Consider the following 17,784-nt stretch of genomic DNA (forward strand, 5'->3'; position numbering starts at 1 on the left):
ACAAAGAGACATACCACTGAGTAAGGAGAATTCCTTTGGGGGGGGAAAAGCAACAACAACAACAAATCCAGAATATTCAGGCATCTTCCCCTCAGGGATTCACAGAAAAGGAATCACTTTCCAAGTGGAAGAAACAGGGTTTGCTCTCTGTATTCCATGGGAACCTCGAAAACAGTCTATGAGACTGAGCGACTCCACAGCTTTTCCCTCCCCTGTTAAAACCCAGCGCAGGACGCTATGGAGAGAGGATGATCTGAGTGTGGACTTCTACAGGAAACACAAAGAAAGTTCCCTTATGAAGAATAGGTGATGTTCTATCCCGAATAGCAGTTCATGTATTTAAAGAGCACAGCCAAACCCAATTCTTGGCAAAAGTGTGCAGTAGAATCGACTATATTTGTCTTTTCCAGCTTGGAAAGGATCCTACACTTAGGTCACTTCCATAGCTTCTGTAGAATAGACTCTTTGAAAAACTCAAGTTTACTTAGAAAGGAAATTTTATAGCTCTATTGACAAACCCAGGGCCACTTCTACAAAGAGACGGTAACCACAAAATAAACACAATACAAACAATATGATAATAAACATAGCTGGATACTATTGTCTTCTTTGTATTTGCTACATAAACAAGGGCTAGAAGGGTTTCATCACTAAGCTAAGGCATGCTGTTAGATAACCAGAATGAGTAAGTGACCCATGATATTAATGCTATGCAAGGACAGGACCATCTTCCACCCCACATCATCTTGCCATGGATCCCACTCTCTGAGCAATGCAACAGTGATTGTGCAACTTTCTCTTTCACCGTCTGAATTTATCTATTAATACTTTGTTTCACACGACTATGCTTAATTTTTGCTAAATCATTCACCAACTAAATTCAATTAACCATGTGGAAGGGATTGTGTTGGGTGATATTTGGCGGGGGTGCGTATGAAGTTCCCCACCCCTACTACTAAGACTAGTAGTTACTTTTAAGTATTTATATGGCCGATAATCCAATGTGCATACATCAAAGAAGAAGTGCCTGCTCCAGTTTTATATTTATTATTAGGTTCAAGCTTATTTAGGTAGTTCAAGTTAAATACAAAGGAAAGACATCATATCAGCATATTGATTGAACTTTTTCACAGTTAAAATGAGGTAATCTGGCTTTACAATGTTTAAGTTTGAATTAAGCAGTTATAATTCAGTTTACAAGACAGGAGAGGGAGATATTTAAACAATTATTTCTTAGGGAAGAAAAGCCATGTGAAATGTGTATGAATAAGATAATTATGCCACAAAATACATTTCCAAGTATCAAGCAGCATATATGTAAAATTTTAATTCTAACCTTAAAATTGGTATAATTTACAATTATTATTTTGCACAATTTAGCTAATGGCATGCACTGTAATATAAAACAAGCACAGAGGACAAAATAATATCTAATAGAACATTTTCAGATTCATGTATCATCTGAATTGACCAAACTTATTTTCACTTTGACAATATCTGTACAGTAGTCCAACCTTATCTGAAGTTTTGCTTTCCATGGTTTCAGTTACCTGTGGTCAGCAGCATTCCAAATAAATTAAATGTAAAATCCCAGATATAAACACTTCCTAAGTCTTAAATTGCACAGTTCTAAGTAGCGTGATGAAAACTCAGGCCAATTTGCTCCATCCTGCCCAGAATATGATTCATCCCTTTGTCCAGTGTTTCCATACTATCCACGCTACCACCTATCAGCCCCTTAGTAGCCTAAGTTATCAGATTGACTGTCGCAGTATTTGTGTTCAAGTAACCCTTATTTTACTTAATAATGGCCCCAAAGTGTAAGAGTAGTCATGCTGGCAATTCTGATATGCGAAAGAGAAGCCATAAAATGCTTCCTTTAAGTGAAAATGTATGTATGTGTAGGAAAAAACTCAGCATATATAGTTCATTACAATCTATGGTTTCAGGTATCCACTGGGGATCTTAGAACATATCCTCTGTGGGTAAGGAGGGAGGGGCTACTGTATTTTTAAAATGCTGATCAGTTAGGTTAAGTATTACAGTAGGCATATATACTATATATATGCACACACAATACAATAATGCACACACAATCTATATAATAATGAATTGGTGTAAAAATTAGTAAGTATAATAGCAGCAAGGTACCACTGTCTCTAGACAATCTACTAAGATTTATCATATTGGTATTAGAGGTTTATGACTAAAGTGTCATTAGTGTTATAAACTAAACCAATGTAAAACTGCAAATGTTCAAAGCTACCAAAGGCCTATTTGACTTTTCAAAGTGCTGTGCTTCTCGTTGGGCTCATAGCTTGGGGGCTAGCCCCTGATATCTGCATGAAGTACTGGCCCCAAGTTCTGGGCTCCAATTAGGGACAGTTCTAGTAATTAGTTGGGAGCAGGGAGGGGAGCTGGATAATGCATCTGAGAAGAAGAAGGAGCTAAAACCACTGTGATAAGAGTGAGTTTGGACGTCACTGAGTGTATGTGCCTATTACTGTAAGTTTTGCTAGCATCCTGTGATTCACAGTAATCAGCGGATGACAGAGGATGGCCAGGAAACAAGAGGAGAAAGTGGTATTCTTTGAAGGAGATAGAAAATGGCTCTAGACCATTGATGGAGCTGTCTTAATAGACCATGGGATTGAATTCCCAATGAAAAGAAAAGCATTTCATCCAAATGATGTGGCTTAAAATGGATTTGAAAAACTCTAAGAATAAGTTTTGTTGGAGAAAAGGCTAGACACTCACTATATCCACTGCAGGATAGAAGGGGTTATCTCAGAGTGCTTCCAGTGTCTAAGAATGTGCTAGTTCAACACTATGGCATCGTGTGCTACGTTCTCTGGGTTAGGGCCAAGCCAGTGACAGAATGACCTTAGCATCATTATTTCTAGCAGGAAATTGGGGGATCTTGGGGCAGTAAAGAGCTTTTTAGTATCGATTGGAATTAAGGGTAAAGTTTCCAGTTAAATCACTTATCACTCAACCAATTCACTCCTGTGTGTCCCAAGACAAGATGTGTGAGTGACAAAGCCATGGAGGCAGACAGCAGGAAGGAGTCTGAGGCAGAAGGCCAAGATGTACTGGAAAGTCAGTGGAATTTGGAGGGACAGCCATGTTCTAAGCCATACAAACCAAACTTCTTTCTTGTCACTGTGGAGTTTGTGTTACTATTTCTATTCATCTCCTCCTGGCATGCCGTGACTACTTGGTGTGCACTGGGGAAAGCCCAACCCTCAGGTGTTCACATTCACATCTGCCCAGCTCATCTCACTGCTCACAACCCTACAGGCACCGCTGTCAGACAATTTCCATCTAACAGTAGCGCCTTTGAGGAATGAACCCCAGTAGCATTTCTCCATATATGCACACAAAGAATCACAACTGTACACCTACTCAATATATAGCATTTAACCCCATCATTAGACCTGATGTTTTGGGGAGCTGCTTGAACAAGATTTGCAAAACAGCACTAAAGTAAGCAGATGGCATTGTTATTCCAGAGGAAAGAACAGGGCAGATTTAGCACAGGATCACTTCCTTGCTCAGGCTGTGGAGGGGGCCTCATGCCTGTGCCCCATTCATTAGCCCGTTCTGTTTCCCAGAACCTAACAGTGAACATCTGCTGTCAGCCAATGAAGAACGCGACAAAACTTCAACTGTGACATAAACGAACTCTGTCAGATGGTCTGGATTTGTGCAGCCCTTTTGCTTCCCAGGAAAACAGGTGGCTTCATTGCAGTCTTCATCCCTTCGGTCTCCACCTTTAGCTTGGTATTAAGCCTTCGAGTTGGGTTGCCACAATGTCTCGATGGGGAGCACTCTCTTATGGTAAGATTCAGAAAAACAGAAATAGGAAATGCTGTTTGACCACAAAACTGCATTTAACTCTGGAGTGTTCCACCGTGTGGTCTTCTTGAACAGAAACACAAACTGTGAAGATGAGGAGATGAAAAGAAAACTAGGATTCTGAAGATCGATCATTACTGGGACCTTGTGCTTTTCTTTTGAGTTTATAGAAAATTCTGCTTCAAACTGTGACTTGTTGATTCTCAAGAATACAGGGGTCTGGGCTCAGCACTAAGGAAAGTAACTAAATTTAATTATTAGAGAGTCTGATAAAGCAGGTAGATAATATTTTTTGGCATGACCCTTTACAATTTGCCATTAATTTACAATTTTAGTTCTCTATCATTTATCATTTTACCCGCTCTATCTTGACTTCTCTCTCCAAACCTGAGAATATTTTCTGTACCCATGAAACCACCGTGGCACCTCTAATAGGCTCCAAGTTCAAGCCTTTGAACTCCACTCTAACCTAACTGAAACCTGTAATGGTCCCCTTGGCCACGTGGCAAATGGTCCAGGAAGCTCATAAAAATTCAGTCCACCTTTCAGGATAACCATGGCCCTGTATCCTAACACCCTCTTTTGGATCAATCAAATAGTTTTTTAGCTGACCTTGAAGTTAATTCTGGGTACTAGTAAATAAGATAAACGTATCTGATCAGAAAGGTCTCCAGAGCTTAAGAGAATAAGTGATATGGTCAGGTCACCATTTTTATTGGTGGCAGTTTTCTGTCTGTCCCATCATGGGAATCTCCTGCTTGGCCTTCTGTCAAGGAGCAGAATGCACACATCCCTTCTTGGGGCAGACATCATGCTAATTCAAGAGTGCTTATCAAGGGTGAACTGTAAATAATCCTCCTCCTATCTCCCAGAACTCCTGCACAGAATTGCAAAATGCAAGTCAGGCTGCTATCCACAGCAGCATGAAGGAGCGAGCCCCCACACTCGCCATGCAGAGCGGGACTCCGTGCACATGCCCTTGGTACTGCTGGCTGTGCTCTTTGTCATGCTCGATGGCTTTTCTCTTAGCATGCAAACACTGTGGTGCAGTTAAACGGTACAGCCCAAGTGCAACTACATATTTTAAAACTGAAGGAAAAAAATCAAGTAAACATTTCACTGAACAGTCAGCAGCCCTTGGGTGTCACTGGTGTCCTGTGTGGACACCTGTCACACACCTGGCCTCGTAGCACCAAGCACCTGGACAAAGCTGAGGCTCAAATAAAACAGAGAAGAATAATTCTCCTCTTGCCTCCTTATCTCTTTGCCAAGTAACAAAGGGTTGAAGAGGGGAACTGATCTAGTCCCTAGCAATTGATCATGAATTAAAAACAAGACCCAAATGAAACAATAACAACAAATAAAACCCTGAGGGTGGGCCAGGGATTTCAGAGCTCATCACTGGAGTTTAATATCAGAACTGAAGGGAAATTGAGAAAGTGAGGGCACCCACTTCCTTACTCCTTTCCATAGGAGGCCCTAAAGAATTTGACAATAAAATCTCAGAAACCTCCTTGGAGAGGAGCTCAAATGTAAGGAAAGTTAATGCCCAGAGGCATTTGTGTTATGACCTCCTCGAGCTGTGGAAGCTAAAGGTCAGGGCTTAAATTCCTTTACAGGGAGTAAAGGTTGGAAGACCAAGAATTGGGGGTGTGCATGTGCTTTTAGTAGCAACTCTAGGATACCCCCCACTGCAGGCAGCATGCAAATCCGGCCATGAGCATCGAAAAGTAGGAATGGGAAACTACTGGGAGGTGGGCCAAGGATCTGTACACATGCACACAGCCACCCAGGATTGCATGCTTATCTTTTCTCCTGTAGAACCGGGAAGCTAACAATTCCTCAGAGATTCTCTGCCAGTTCTTAGGAGCATCGACGTGCACACATTCCCATGCTCAGTTTTCTTTCTAGCTGCTTTCTTTTCAACCCTCTTCTGGAAGGTCTTCCTCAAGAACTGAGAGTTCTTCACTACCCTTTTCATCATCTGCACCAGTGCGTGGATTGGGAGTGGCTTCTCAGATCTGGACCACACCCAAACATGAGCCCCTCCCGCCTTCATGTACTGAGGAGCCAGGACATGGACAGCAGAGTCACAGGCCACTCACAGTCCTGAGATGCGTGGTCCTGCTAAGGAGGAAGACCATGGCAGCATTGGGCCAGGGTGAGAAAGTTCAGGAAGCTCCTTGGTGAGTGCTCATGAGGTAAGAAGCACTGAAGATACTTAATCTACAAATAAATAAGTAAATAAATAAATACAATAAAACACAAGAGGGCTTTTCATGGATAAGCACCTCTCATCAATTAAAAAAAAAAAATCCCCTTGTGAGTTTCAAAGCCCTCATGCAGTGGTGATTACTAGGCTCAGAACAAGGAAGACACGAACTGGAAATGTTCCAACACTGGGTATTTCTCACTCGACGACACCCAAGTCATCCTAAATGTCTCCCGAGGTAGTCTTGTTTTCAAGGAGTTACGGAATGGCTCCAAACCCACTGGCGTGTCCTCCTTAAATCCATTGCACTTTCCATGCATCCTTGTGTTTGCCAGCACGGTGCCACAGACAAGCTACCTTCCATTAGCGTTGTGTCCCATGGCATAGACCCGAGTCCAAGGCAGAAAACAAAGAAATGCAATTCCAAGATTTGGCTTGAAGATCCTACTCCAAAGAGGATTTTGACCAAATGATGCAGGTGCTTACCTGGCAGCCATTTTGGAAAAAGCTACAGAATTAAATTAAAAAAAATCTGGCGTGCAACAAACATGCATGTCTGTCTATTGTTGGGCCCCACAATGAAAAGATCTCTGGTCTTTGTTCTTTTCACTTTTAAGAAGAGGCCAAAAGAAAGAGAAGGAATCAATGCTTTCAAACTGGGAAACACATTTCTAACACCAAGGGCAGTCTGCACTGTTTATCTGAAGAATAAAGTTGACCGATTATCAAGTATAAGCTATGCAAGAACAGCTTGCAGCTGAAATACTTTGGTGATAAATGTCTTACTCTCTCAGGGATGAAGTGGTGACATTCAACATGTCTAGAGAGAACTGGTGCTTGGCCCTTTCTCCCCTCAAAGCCCAAGCTTAATATTAAGCCACCACACAGGGCAGTGTACACCTGCAAGGTCTCATTCTTTTGACCAGGAATGTTTTTTCTGGTTCAGTTTTCTCACTAACTCAAACACCACATTCTGGAAGACAATAGGGAACTAGGCCTAGTAGGAGGACACACAATACCCTAATGTATCTTGGAGACTCCATTTCCATATCCCATTCAACCTCATAAACCATTGAGGAGATCTTAGCCTCGATCTCATAAAACATGCTTTCTTCCCTTGGACTTAAGTTTTTCAAAAGTCTCATGGGGAAAAATGCAATGAAAAGATCTTGGATTTCATCCGAATGGCCCTGTGAGGAGGGGAAAAAGTAAAAACACCCTCCTTCTCCTTCTATTCACTTCACCAACACTGCCCAGGAGCCATCCTAACAGAAAACCCTTCAGAACTCCAGCCTGGATCAAAAGATTCAATATTAAAATAAATAAAAATTGAATCAGCATTTGGCCAAAGCTCTATCCTCCTGTAGGAGGTCATTCAATTCAATGACAGTTGTGGCAAAGTCCACCAGGTCCACGAAGTCAGACGTGATGATGTTGACACCCATGGTTCCAGGCTTCTTAGTTTTTACCCAGTCCAGGATGACAGGAAGGTTCCTACACGGAGGAGAGTGTTTCGGGGAGAGAAGAGAGTAGTTTAGAAGGACTCCTACAAAAATAGAAATAAAACTTTTCCCTTAATGTAACAAGAGTATGCCAATAAAAGCTTGAGCACCCAGAATATGTCCATTTAAGCTTCATATCTCTTTCAGGGACAAAGTGATGTCTACTCCATTAGAGAACTGTACTTTCAGGGTTTCTGTGCTAGAAGGGGATATTAACCCCAAAGAGATCCATGTGAAAAGGACCTTAAAAAACTAATAGTTTATTTTTTTATCATAAAACTTTTTATTATAAATCACTGAAAGAAATTTACAATAAGTATATCCAACATCTAGGTTTTACTAGAATATTTTACTATACTTGCTTATCACATATCTATCCATTAATCTGTCACTTATCTTTCCATCAATCTATCTTATATTTTTTACAAATTCCAACTGCTAACAGCTATACCCATCCCCCAAACACCTCAGTTTGCATATCATTAACTAGGGTTCCATATTTGTGTATAAGTTTTCTTTTGACATAAAATGTATATCCAGCAAAAAGTGCACAAGTCTTAAGTGTATACCAGTTGAGTTTTGAAAAATGTATATACAGAACCTATACCCATATCAAGGTTTAGAGCCTTATCAGCACCCCAGAAAGTTCCTGCATGTACTTTTCCCTTCAATCCCTGCTCTCCAGTCTTCCTAGAGGCAACAATTACATTAATTTTTTTTCTACCACAGATTAATTTGACTGTTCTAGAACTTCTTAAAAGGCATGCAACATGTATTCTTGTGTGTGAGGCTCTTTCATTCAACAAATGGTTTTGAAATTCATCCATGATGATGAATGCATAAGTTTTTAAAACTTAACTGCATAGATAGTATACCATTGTATGATTATATTGTAATTTTTGTATCCTGTTTCCTATCAGCGGATTAACGGGCTGTTTCCAGTTTTTGGATTTTATGAATAAAATTTTATCTATGGGCATTCTTATACAAGTCTTTTAGTGGACATTTATTTTCACATCTCTTGGGTAAATAACAAAGAGTGAAACTGCTCTATTATATACTAGATTTACATTTAGGTTTATAAGACACTTATAGATCTGTTCCCAAAGAGGTGGTTCCATTGTACATTCCCATCAACAAAGTATGAGAGTCTGGTTGCTTCTCATTCTCTCCAAAATTTGATGCTATAACTCTTTTTAACTTTTTCCAGTTAGTGGGTGTGTAAATAAGTAGTTTATTGTCTTCATAGGGTTTTAATTGGCATTTTTCTAATCATTACTGATGTTGAGCTGCTTGTCATGTATTTATTGGCCATTTGTGTATCCTTTGTCCAATTTTTTTACTCTTTCTCTGTTCTTTGGTTATTAAGTTGTAAGTTATTTATATATTCTGGATATAAGTCTTTTGTCAGATATATTTTTTTGATATCATATCCCTACCTGAACTTGCCTATTGATTATTTTACTGGAATATTTCAGTGAGCTGAATTCTTTAATGTGGATGAAGTCTAACATCAATTTTTTTAATCGTTTCTGTGACCAATCTAAGAAACTTTTGCCTATCCCCAAGTCACAAATGTATTTTCGTTTTCTAAAAACTTATGGTTTTAGCTTTTAAGTTTACATCTCTAAGATCTGTCTCAGATTAATTTTCATATATGGTACGAATAGGGGTCAAAGTTTGCCTTTTCCAGTCATTCCAGCAGTATGTGTGCCTTCTTAATAGACAATTTCTTACTCAGTGTTTCACAAAAAAACATTCTGTCAGACTCATTTTATAATTTGAGGGCTTTCTATGCGATAGAATATTTTGCCAAAGAAGCTCATAATCTAGTGACATAAACAATGATGACAATTTATTTTTTTTAATATATTTTATTGATTTTCTAATAGAGAGGAAGAGAGAGATAGAGAGATAGAAACATCGATGAGAGAGAAACATCTATCAGCTGCCTCATGCATACCCCCCACTGGGGATGTGCCCGCAACCAAGGTACATGCCCTTGACTGGAATTGAACCTGGGAACCTTCAGTCCACAGGCTGATGCTCTATCCACTGAGCCAAACTGGTTTCGGCAATGATGACAATTTAATGTGATATTTTCTATAGTAGTAGTAAGTGTAAAATACCATGGGGGATAGAGAGTAGGGAGCTATGAAGTGTCACTATAGTTTTGCATCCTGGTAAAAATAGCTCGCTGCATACTCCATATGTTGAAAATGGTTTAAGGAAGGCACATACTAAGGCTTATACACTGAGCTGCCAAATTATTATGATCTCTGAACGCATAATAATCTAGCCACTTAGTGTATATCCTATATTAAAAAAAAAAAAAAGGCTAATATGCAAATTGTCCCCTGGACCAGAAGTTGGACCAGCATGCAGGCCAGCCAATCACCCATGTCCCCTCCCCCTGGCCAGACTGGCCAGACCCCACCCATGCACAAATTTATGCACCAGGCCTCTAATATATATATTATATATATACATACACACACACACACACACACACAACATATATAATAATATAATTATATACAATAATATGTGATATACAATATAGTATATGTTACTATATAACACATATATTATATATCATATATAATAATAATATATAATTATATAATAATATATAATTCTGATGCATTCAGAGATCATAATAATCTGGCCACTCAGTGTATTTTGGTTAAGGAACAAGAGACTAATTAAGAAGAATTTGCTCTAGACCAAAATTGAAAATAAGTGAAGTTTATTGTCTTAATGGGCCCCTGTCTCTTCTGTGGGGACACTCTCCTAAGTTGTCATTTCTTGTCCTTTGCTCCCTCAAAGCTGCCCTCCCTTCTTTGGGTACACATCATGACTTTTCATTCTTGTCTTAGGAGACCCTATCAAGGCCATGGCAGCATTCTGTCCCTCTCCTCTTTATTTCCCTCTTGTCATGACAACTAGAAACAGTCCAGGTTTCTTCCCTCACTCAGTGGATGCTATAGTTGGCCATGGACAAAAACACATCTCATAAACTGATTTATATTTTTATATCATCACTGATTACGATTTAATAGACCACCATAATAGGGGTACTTCCATTTTTAACTGGGACTCCTGACAAAATAATAACCTCAATTGGACCTTAACTTATTCAATTTCCCTGTGTCTCAGTTTATCCCCCTATTCTTCATATCCTTTTGAGAATTAAATGCATGTAAAGTGGTTAGAACTATGTTGGGGACTGCTGGAAACTGAACATTGTCACTAGTAGTTAAATGTGAAAGGGAATCCGGAAGGCTGGTCAACTTTAATCGCTCTGAATGGTTGAAGCTATTAACTCATTGTTTGGTTAAGACTTTGGTAGTTAAAGCAACCTCCACCTGTGAATCATATGTAAATTCTTGCTGATTGTCTATTATTGGAATTTCCTGACAAAAGGATATGGGTGTTTCCCATAGCCTCAATAAAAAGGGATAGCAAAGGCCAGAGCAGTGGTAGTCCTCCCCCTAGAGGTGAACTCCTGCCTGGCCCCCCATTTTCCCAAATTAACTCTTTTCCAGTCTCTTTTCATTTGTGTGTGGCCCCCTGAAGAGGAACCCTGAACCACGCAGGAGGTGATAAGGGATCCCACAGGGGACGTAGTTAAGCACTATATAAGTGTTTGGTAAAAGAGAAGGAATCATAGGTGGTAGTGTGTGAAGCAGAAGCATCTAGGTGCTGGGGTAAGAAACGTTCCTAATGTGATTGCTACATCTTGTCACCTATGTGACAAAATGTTGTGGCCTGAAATTGAAGGGCCCCAAATTGAGTCTGCAATCAGAGACAAAGAGTTGGAACACACAACGGTTCATATGAGGGCCACAGAAGTACTGACCCGTTCAAGACTTTTTAAGTTAGTCCATGTTTAAGTATGAAATGCAGGCGCCATCTTCTGGTTATCGTGGGGAAATGAGAGTTAAAGGCTTGGTGGCAACTCCAGCTGACTCCAGCCAGAGCCAAACCCCAGGGGATCCCTGGAGCCTGGGCAGAGGAATGGGGGAAAGGCATGCACCTGCAGTCTCAGGTGACAGAGAGCTCTGTGTCAGCTTCGGGTTGCAGGTGTCAACCAAGGCCAGGGTCAAATAACCAGGGTTATGTACAACAAGAAGGAATTGTAGAATCCACTAGGAGGAAGAGCCACTTTATTTCTTAACTCCTGACATTTACCAAGATGAGAGATCAGTGGAGAAGGCTGAATCAGGTACTGCTAACTATGGGCACCAAAGGGAGGTTAGAAACTTCCCTTTGACTCTGAGGCCCACTGCACCGTGTTTCTGGGTCTCCTTAGATAGGGGGACATCTGCCTGCCAATAGGATGACGTCCCTATTTTGTGCCAGGTACTCTAGTAGGCATTTCCATATTAAGACTCTACAATATTATAAGGAATCATTAACCCCATTTAACTGGTGAGGAAACCTCAGCAAACCTGTCAAAACCCTCTCTGTTGTTAAGGGACTGCATTAGTTTGCTAGGGCTGCCATAAGAAAATGACTCAGACTAGGTGGCATTAAACAACAGAAATTCATGTTCTCAGAGTCTGGGGGCTGGAAGTCCAAGGTCAAAGTGTTGGCAGGTTTGGTTTCTTCTGAGGCCTCTCTCCCTGGCTTGCAGATGGCTCCCTTCTCCCTGTGTCCTCACATGGCCTTTTCCCTCTTGCCCACATCCCTGATGTTTCTCTGTGTGTCCAAATTTCCCCTTCTTATAAAAGCAGCAGTCAGACTGAATTAGATCCCTCTCTAACTGACCTAATTTTAACTTAATCACCTCTTTAAAGGCCCGTCTCCAAATATAGTCACATCATAGCTATTGGGGCTTTAGCACTGATTTTTCAGGGAACATGATTCAGGGCATCATGTCAGGCTTGAACCTGAGGTCTCTGCTTTCAGCCCTTGTTCCCATCTACAGTCCCATGGCTGTTCTGTCCTCAGGCATAGGCAAGCTTTCCTTTCAGTTCATTTAGGTGGAAGTGCAAGGTGTCAAATAATCTAGGGAAAACTATCATAGAAATTCAGTTGAAATTCTATTCTTAGCTTCCTTTTAAAATAGTGAACCAAGGAAATGGGATCTTAGGTCTGAAATTCACTTAACAATCTGGGGTGGGGGTGGGGGTGGGCAGTTAATTCTCTGCTGAGAATACCTCCTCTACATTTGTAAGACAATATGCCTTGTCATCTTCCTCTTGGCTAAGCAGATGGCCAGTGCCCAGGACCAGTCTGACATACTCCTGTGTGCCTTAGTTAGGACTGACTTTCCAGTGTTGCACTCAGGGGCAGGCTCTGGGCCAAATGCTTCTTTCCTAGGCTTGTCCCACAGCCCAGAGGAAATGCCAGCCATGGGTCGTGAAGGTGTTAGGGGACAAACGCGTGACCACAGCTGAACTTCTTCCTTCAGATGATGTGGGGCCTGGGAATGCAGGGTGTATCCCTGCAATATTCTTGTGACCAGATGGAGTGGAGATGCCCACGCATGTTTCTGTCTTGGAGACATCTGCTCGCCACCAGCAGGCAAGGGCTCTGGCATGCTAGGGTGCCTCGGCTTTGGGCACAGGCCGCCATTGTTAGCACTAAGTCACAGAGCTGTGTGCTTCATTTGCAGCCAGATTATAATCCTAGGAATTTATGAGTATGAAAGCATTGCGAGTCTGTGGGTTGGTAGTTGTAACCAGTAAGATCTGACCAGATTTAGGTGCTAGTTAACACAATCATAGGCCAGGGGAGCAGAAAAGAACAACGGGACTCTGAAACATCTACATCAAGTCAGTGCTGAACACTGAAAAGGGCTACAGTCCAACAATACAAAGTCCCCAGTTGTGATGTGTTGTTGCTTCTTACCAGTTACATAGGTCCTGGCCACGGAAACTTACTGAGCCCCATCTGAAATGGGGATGAACTTGTGCCCGACATTGTGCCCTCCTAGAGGCTGGTTGGATTTAATAATGAAACGAAGTCATCTGCAAGAGGTTATTGTATATTCAGACCACAGTATACAGATGTAACTTGTCCTTATTTTTAAATATGCCCTCTCCTCATTAATAGTGATATTCATGTTGTTTGATAGAAATTTGTATGTTTATTTGTTCTGATGGACTGTAAGTTCCACAAGGGCAGAGACTGCATTATTCATCTGGTATCTGTGGACCTAGCTACTCCTAGGTTCTCCGTCATTGTTAAACAAACAAACAAACAAACAAATAAATAAATAAATAAGTAATGTTTGTCTACAAATTTACCAAAGGCATGGTGAAAATGGTATGGATAGGTGAAAGTTAATTATAGAAAAAGAAAGTTAATAGTTCTGGATCTTTCAGAGATATTCGCTGGTTTATAAAATGCTCTTTTCCAAATTCAGCTTAAGTAATTCAGTCCAGACTCAGTAGAGCCCCACAAAAAGAGGTTTCTGGTATTGACATGGCCATGTCACCAGGAGCTGCCACTGAGAAAGAGAAGTCCAGGTGTTCCTCACTATCCACACTCCTGTCAGGTGAACTGCTGCCTGAAGGCATGCTACCCAGACTCAGAGCCAAATAGACAAATAGGAACATGCTTCTGGATGAATCTTCACTGTCTGAATCCTGATGCTCACCACCTGGAACTCAAGAACCAAAGTGATTTTTGCAAATATCCCTTGTAACCCAAGCAAGTTAGCTTCCTCTGCTTAGATTGAAAAGGATAGCCTATATCCAAATATATTTATAACAGTCCCTTCATACATACACATATACATGTACATAGACATACACACATTCTATATAATAAAAGGCTAATATGCAAACTGTCCCCTTGACCAGGAGTTCAACCAGGACTTCAACCAAGGGGCAGAGCTGGCCCCTCCTTCCAGCCAGCCCCACCCCTGATAACCCTCCATTACCCCAATCAGGGGCGGAGCCAGCCGGCCAACCTCCCATACCCCCCCACCCCACCCCCGCCCCGCCCCGCTGGTCTTTTATTGATTTCAGGGAGGAAGAGAAGAGGGAGAGACAGAAACATCAATGATGAGAGAGAATCATTGTTCAGCTTCTTCCTGCTTGCCCCCACTGGGAATTGTGTCTGTAACCCAGGGATGTGCCCTGATGGGGAATTGAACCATGACCTCCTGGTTGATAGGTGGATGCTCAACCACTGAACCACACCGGACAGACAGGATCTTTTTTCTTGACAACACTTACCATTTATTGGTGTCCAGCATAAAGAACATAATCTAATACAAAATTTCTGGAGATTCTCTTGCATAATTGCAGTCAGGATTGAGTCTGCTCTGTGGAAGTATTTAAAGCTATAGCATGGTGGGTGGCAGCATAAGCTGCTTTTTAGGACTCATTGTCACTGTGGAAGGGGAAGGACATGCCAAATCTTTGAAGGGTTATCTTTGGATCCCTAGCACCTAGCACAGAAGTCACATTTAACGCTTCATAAGCGAGTACTTAGGACAGCTAAGAGGACAGGGGCAAGCACAGGACACACCCCGGGCCAGAAGTGAACAGGCTGGTGTTGGCTTCAAGGGCTACACTTTAGCATCAAAATTTAGAGCGTATTTATGGTGAAATATGTACATTTTAATAAAGTATTTAGAGATCCTCTGGACTTAGTTAATGCAAGCTACCTCAAATGAACAGCTTTTTAAAATAATATATTTTCTCTTGCAGTATTTTAAATCTTCAAACTATATGGTTTTACTGCTATTTATTCAGAAGAGAATAAAAATACATTTAAAAAATAACTTTACTCTGGGGATGGAAGCAAATTCTTTTTTTTTTAAATTTGTTTATTTTATTTATTTTTTTTCTCTCATTTTTTATTAAGGTATTATATGTCTACATACCTTACCAATCCCTCCCCCCCCCCTCCACTCCCATACATGCCCTCCTTCCCCAGAGTTTTGCATCCATTGGTTATGCTTATATGCATGGAAGCAAATTCTTACCTGTGAACCAGTGTGTTCTTGAGGCCACCGACCAGGCCCCGGGCGATGGTCTTTGCTCTGGGGGTGAGAATCGCTTGAGAGACGTGGAAGGCGCCACGTGGGGCACGCTCACTCAGAGTGGTCTCCAAGAAGAGGATCAGCTTGCGCACACTGGTGGTATTTGCCCAGGGCGCCGGGATCTTCTTTCCAGGCCACAAGAAGGGGTATTGCTTGTAGAAGGGGCAGTGATAGAAAATTAGAACCTGAGATGTCCAAAACAGAAAAAGCAAAGCAAGCCATGAACAAACTGAATATCAACTCCTTGGCTTGACTCGAATTCTAGGAGGAAAGGCAAACAAATATAAACACATGGAAATTCAAGAATTGTTTATTTATATATATATATATATATATATATATATATATATATATATATATATATGTTAATAAGCAAGGATTTAAGTATTTGCATAAGTCTCAGTTAAAGATTCATAACTTTATTTTTGTCAGCATTTTGAAAGTATGGTAAAACCCTGAACCCCTTCTCAGGCTATGATTTAAATGAACTCATAAAATAGGCAGGATTACAAAAGAAATCAATAAGATGGAAATAAAGCTATGAATATATTAGTTGAACTTGTAATAAACTGATGTATGAGTTTCATAATAAATACATTAAAAAATTATTTTATGGTAAGTATAAAGTCCATAATTTTGAATTAATGATGAGTATAATGATATTTCAAGATATTTGTAATAACTGATGTGTGATATGGTGATATATGTGATTTCTATAGGGAGAAAGTCATAGTTACAGGGCCAATACTTCTGAGGGTGACTGCATCCGTAATCTATGGGTATACACTTTTCAGTTAAATTCACAGACTTCTTATATTCCTCAGACCCAGGTGGAGACCCCTGAAACTACAAGTTACGACTCAGAAGCTCATGAAATTGCCACTGAGCTCTTGAAGTTGAAATCAACACAATGAACTTGTGTGCTGACTTTCAACGGTGCGCGCTGATTCTGAATGAAATAACCCTTCCCAGGGGGAGCAGGAGGTACTCAAGGCAGGGAAGGAGTCTTCTGGGAGGCCTGGGTCTCCAGTGGGACCTCTCAGGATGGTGGTGACTTTGAAACAATTAGCAAGCCACATCGACAGCATTAATTAGTTTCTGAGACGCAGCTGAGGGACAGGGAGTTGCTATTTTGGTTGTCCCAATTCAGAGCTCTGCTGCTTAGGTTTCTAGAAGTAACATATTTTCCACCTGGAGGGAAGACAGCGTGCTGTTTATACTCCTTGGACTGCAATCCTCCGGTCGCTGGCCGGAGAGCATAATCCTCTAGGCACCCATATAGGACTCTGAATGTGTATTTTGTTTCCTGTGAGCTTTTATCTCTCACCCATGGTGCCTGGCTAACTGCTCCTGGGGGCCTCCAGTAGGAGTGCCAGGTCCAGAGCACTGAACGGACTGATGGTTGTTCTTGTTTGTAATGGTTTATGAGTAATGTCTGACTGACTGCTAATGCTGTCTGTGGTAAACAGGAGTGCTAATAAGGTTAATCGCAGGCTCACTGTAAGCAGATTGTCTGGGAGATCGGGGAGGGTTTCCTGCTGGCGGGGTCATTAGCTGGTTTGGAAGGCTGGGGTCTCCCGTGTCCCTGAATGAGGAAAGCTGGCCCCTGGGATGGGCTGCGGGAGAGGCAGGCTGTGTGACCCTTGGACAGGGCCCTTCCGGTCACTGACCAGGCTGCCTGCCCCTGGAAGAAATGCAGGGAATGAGAGGACAGTGCTGCTCTTTTCTTAACCTTGGAAAAGATGCAAAAAGTACAAATTACATGAAAGAGATTTTATGCCTTTCTTCAAGAATCTTCTTGAGTGATTTGATCCTAAAGGTTCAAGGAGAATTTCTTCTTTTTAATTTTAATTTCTTTATTGATTAAGGCATTACATATGTGTTCTTAGCTCCCCATTAACCTCCCAACCCCCTTCTCCCACTCATGCCCTCACCCCCCTATTGTCTGTGTCCATTGGTTAGGCCTATATGCATGCACACAAGTCCTTTGGTTGATCTCTCTCTCTTACCCCCACCCTCCCCTACCTTTCCTCTGAGGTTTGATGGTCTGGTCGATGTTTCTCTGTCTATGGATCTGTTTTTGTTCATCAGTTTATGTTGTTCATTATATTCCATAAATGAGTGGATCATGTGATATTTATCTTATTTCACTTAGTATAATGCTCTCCAGTTCCTATTTACAGTAGGAGGTGGGACTAGCAAATCAA

At 41.2% G+C, this 17,784-nt stretch overlaps 1 protein-coding gene across 3 annotated transcripts in view; it reads right to left on the bottom strand.

The window, feature by feature from the left end:
• Positions 1-1,036: 1,036 nt before the first annotated feature.
• The window catches only part of PLCXD2 (phosphatidylinositol specific phospholipase C X domain containing 2), a 61,570-nt gene continuing 44,822 nt past the window's right edge, over positions 1,037-17,784 (bottom strand). Inside the window, exons 3-4 of one of the 3 annotated variants that reach the window (XM_084872085.1) lie at positions 15,521-15,729; positions 1,037-7,564 (exon numbers count right to left, since the gene is read on the bottom strand). In XM_084872085.1, coding sequence (XP_084728211.1) covers positions 7,405-7,564; positions 15,521-15,729 — 369 coding nt within the window. In that variant the 3' untranslated portion in view covers positions 1,037-7,404. Of the gene's footprint in view, positions 7,565-13,651; positions 14,186-15,520; positions 15,763-17,784 lie in introns of those variants that run through there. The other 2 variants (XM_084872084.1, XM_084872086.1) reach the window with 2 other exon arrangements.

Source organism: Pipistrellus hanaki (genome assembly GCF_964339955.1).
Source record: "Pipistrellus hanaki genome assembly, chromosome: 2".
In the NCBI taxonomy this organism is placed as follows: Eukaryota; Metazoa; Chordata; class Mammalia; order Chiroptera; family Vespertilionidae; genus Pipistrellus; species Pipistrellus hanaki.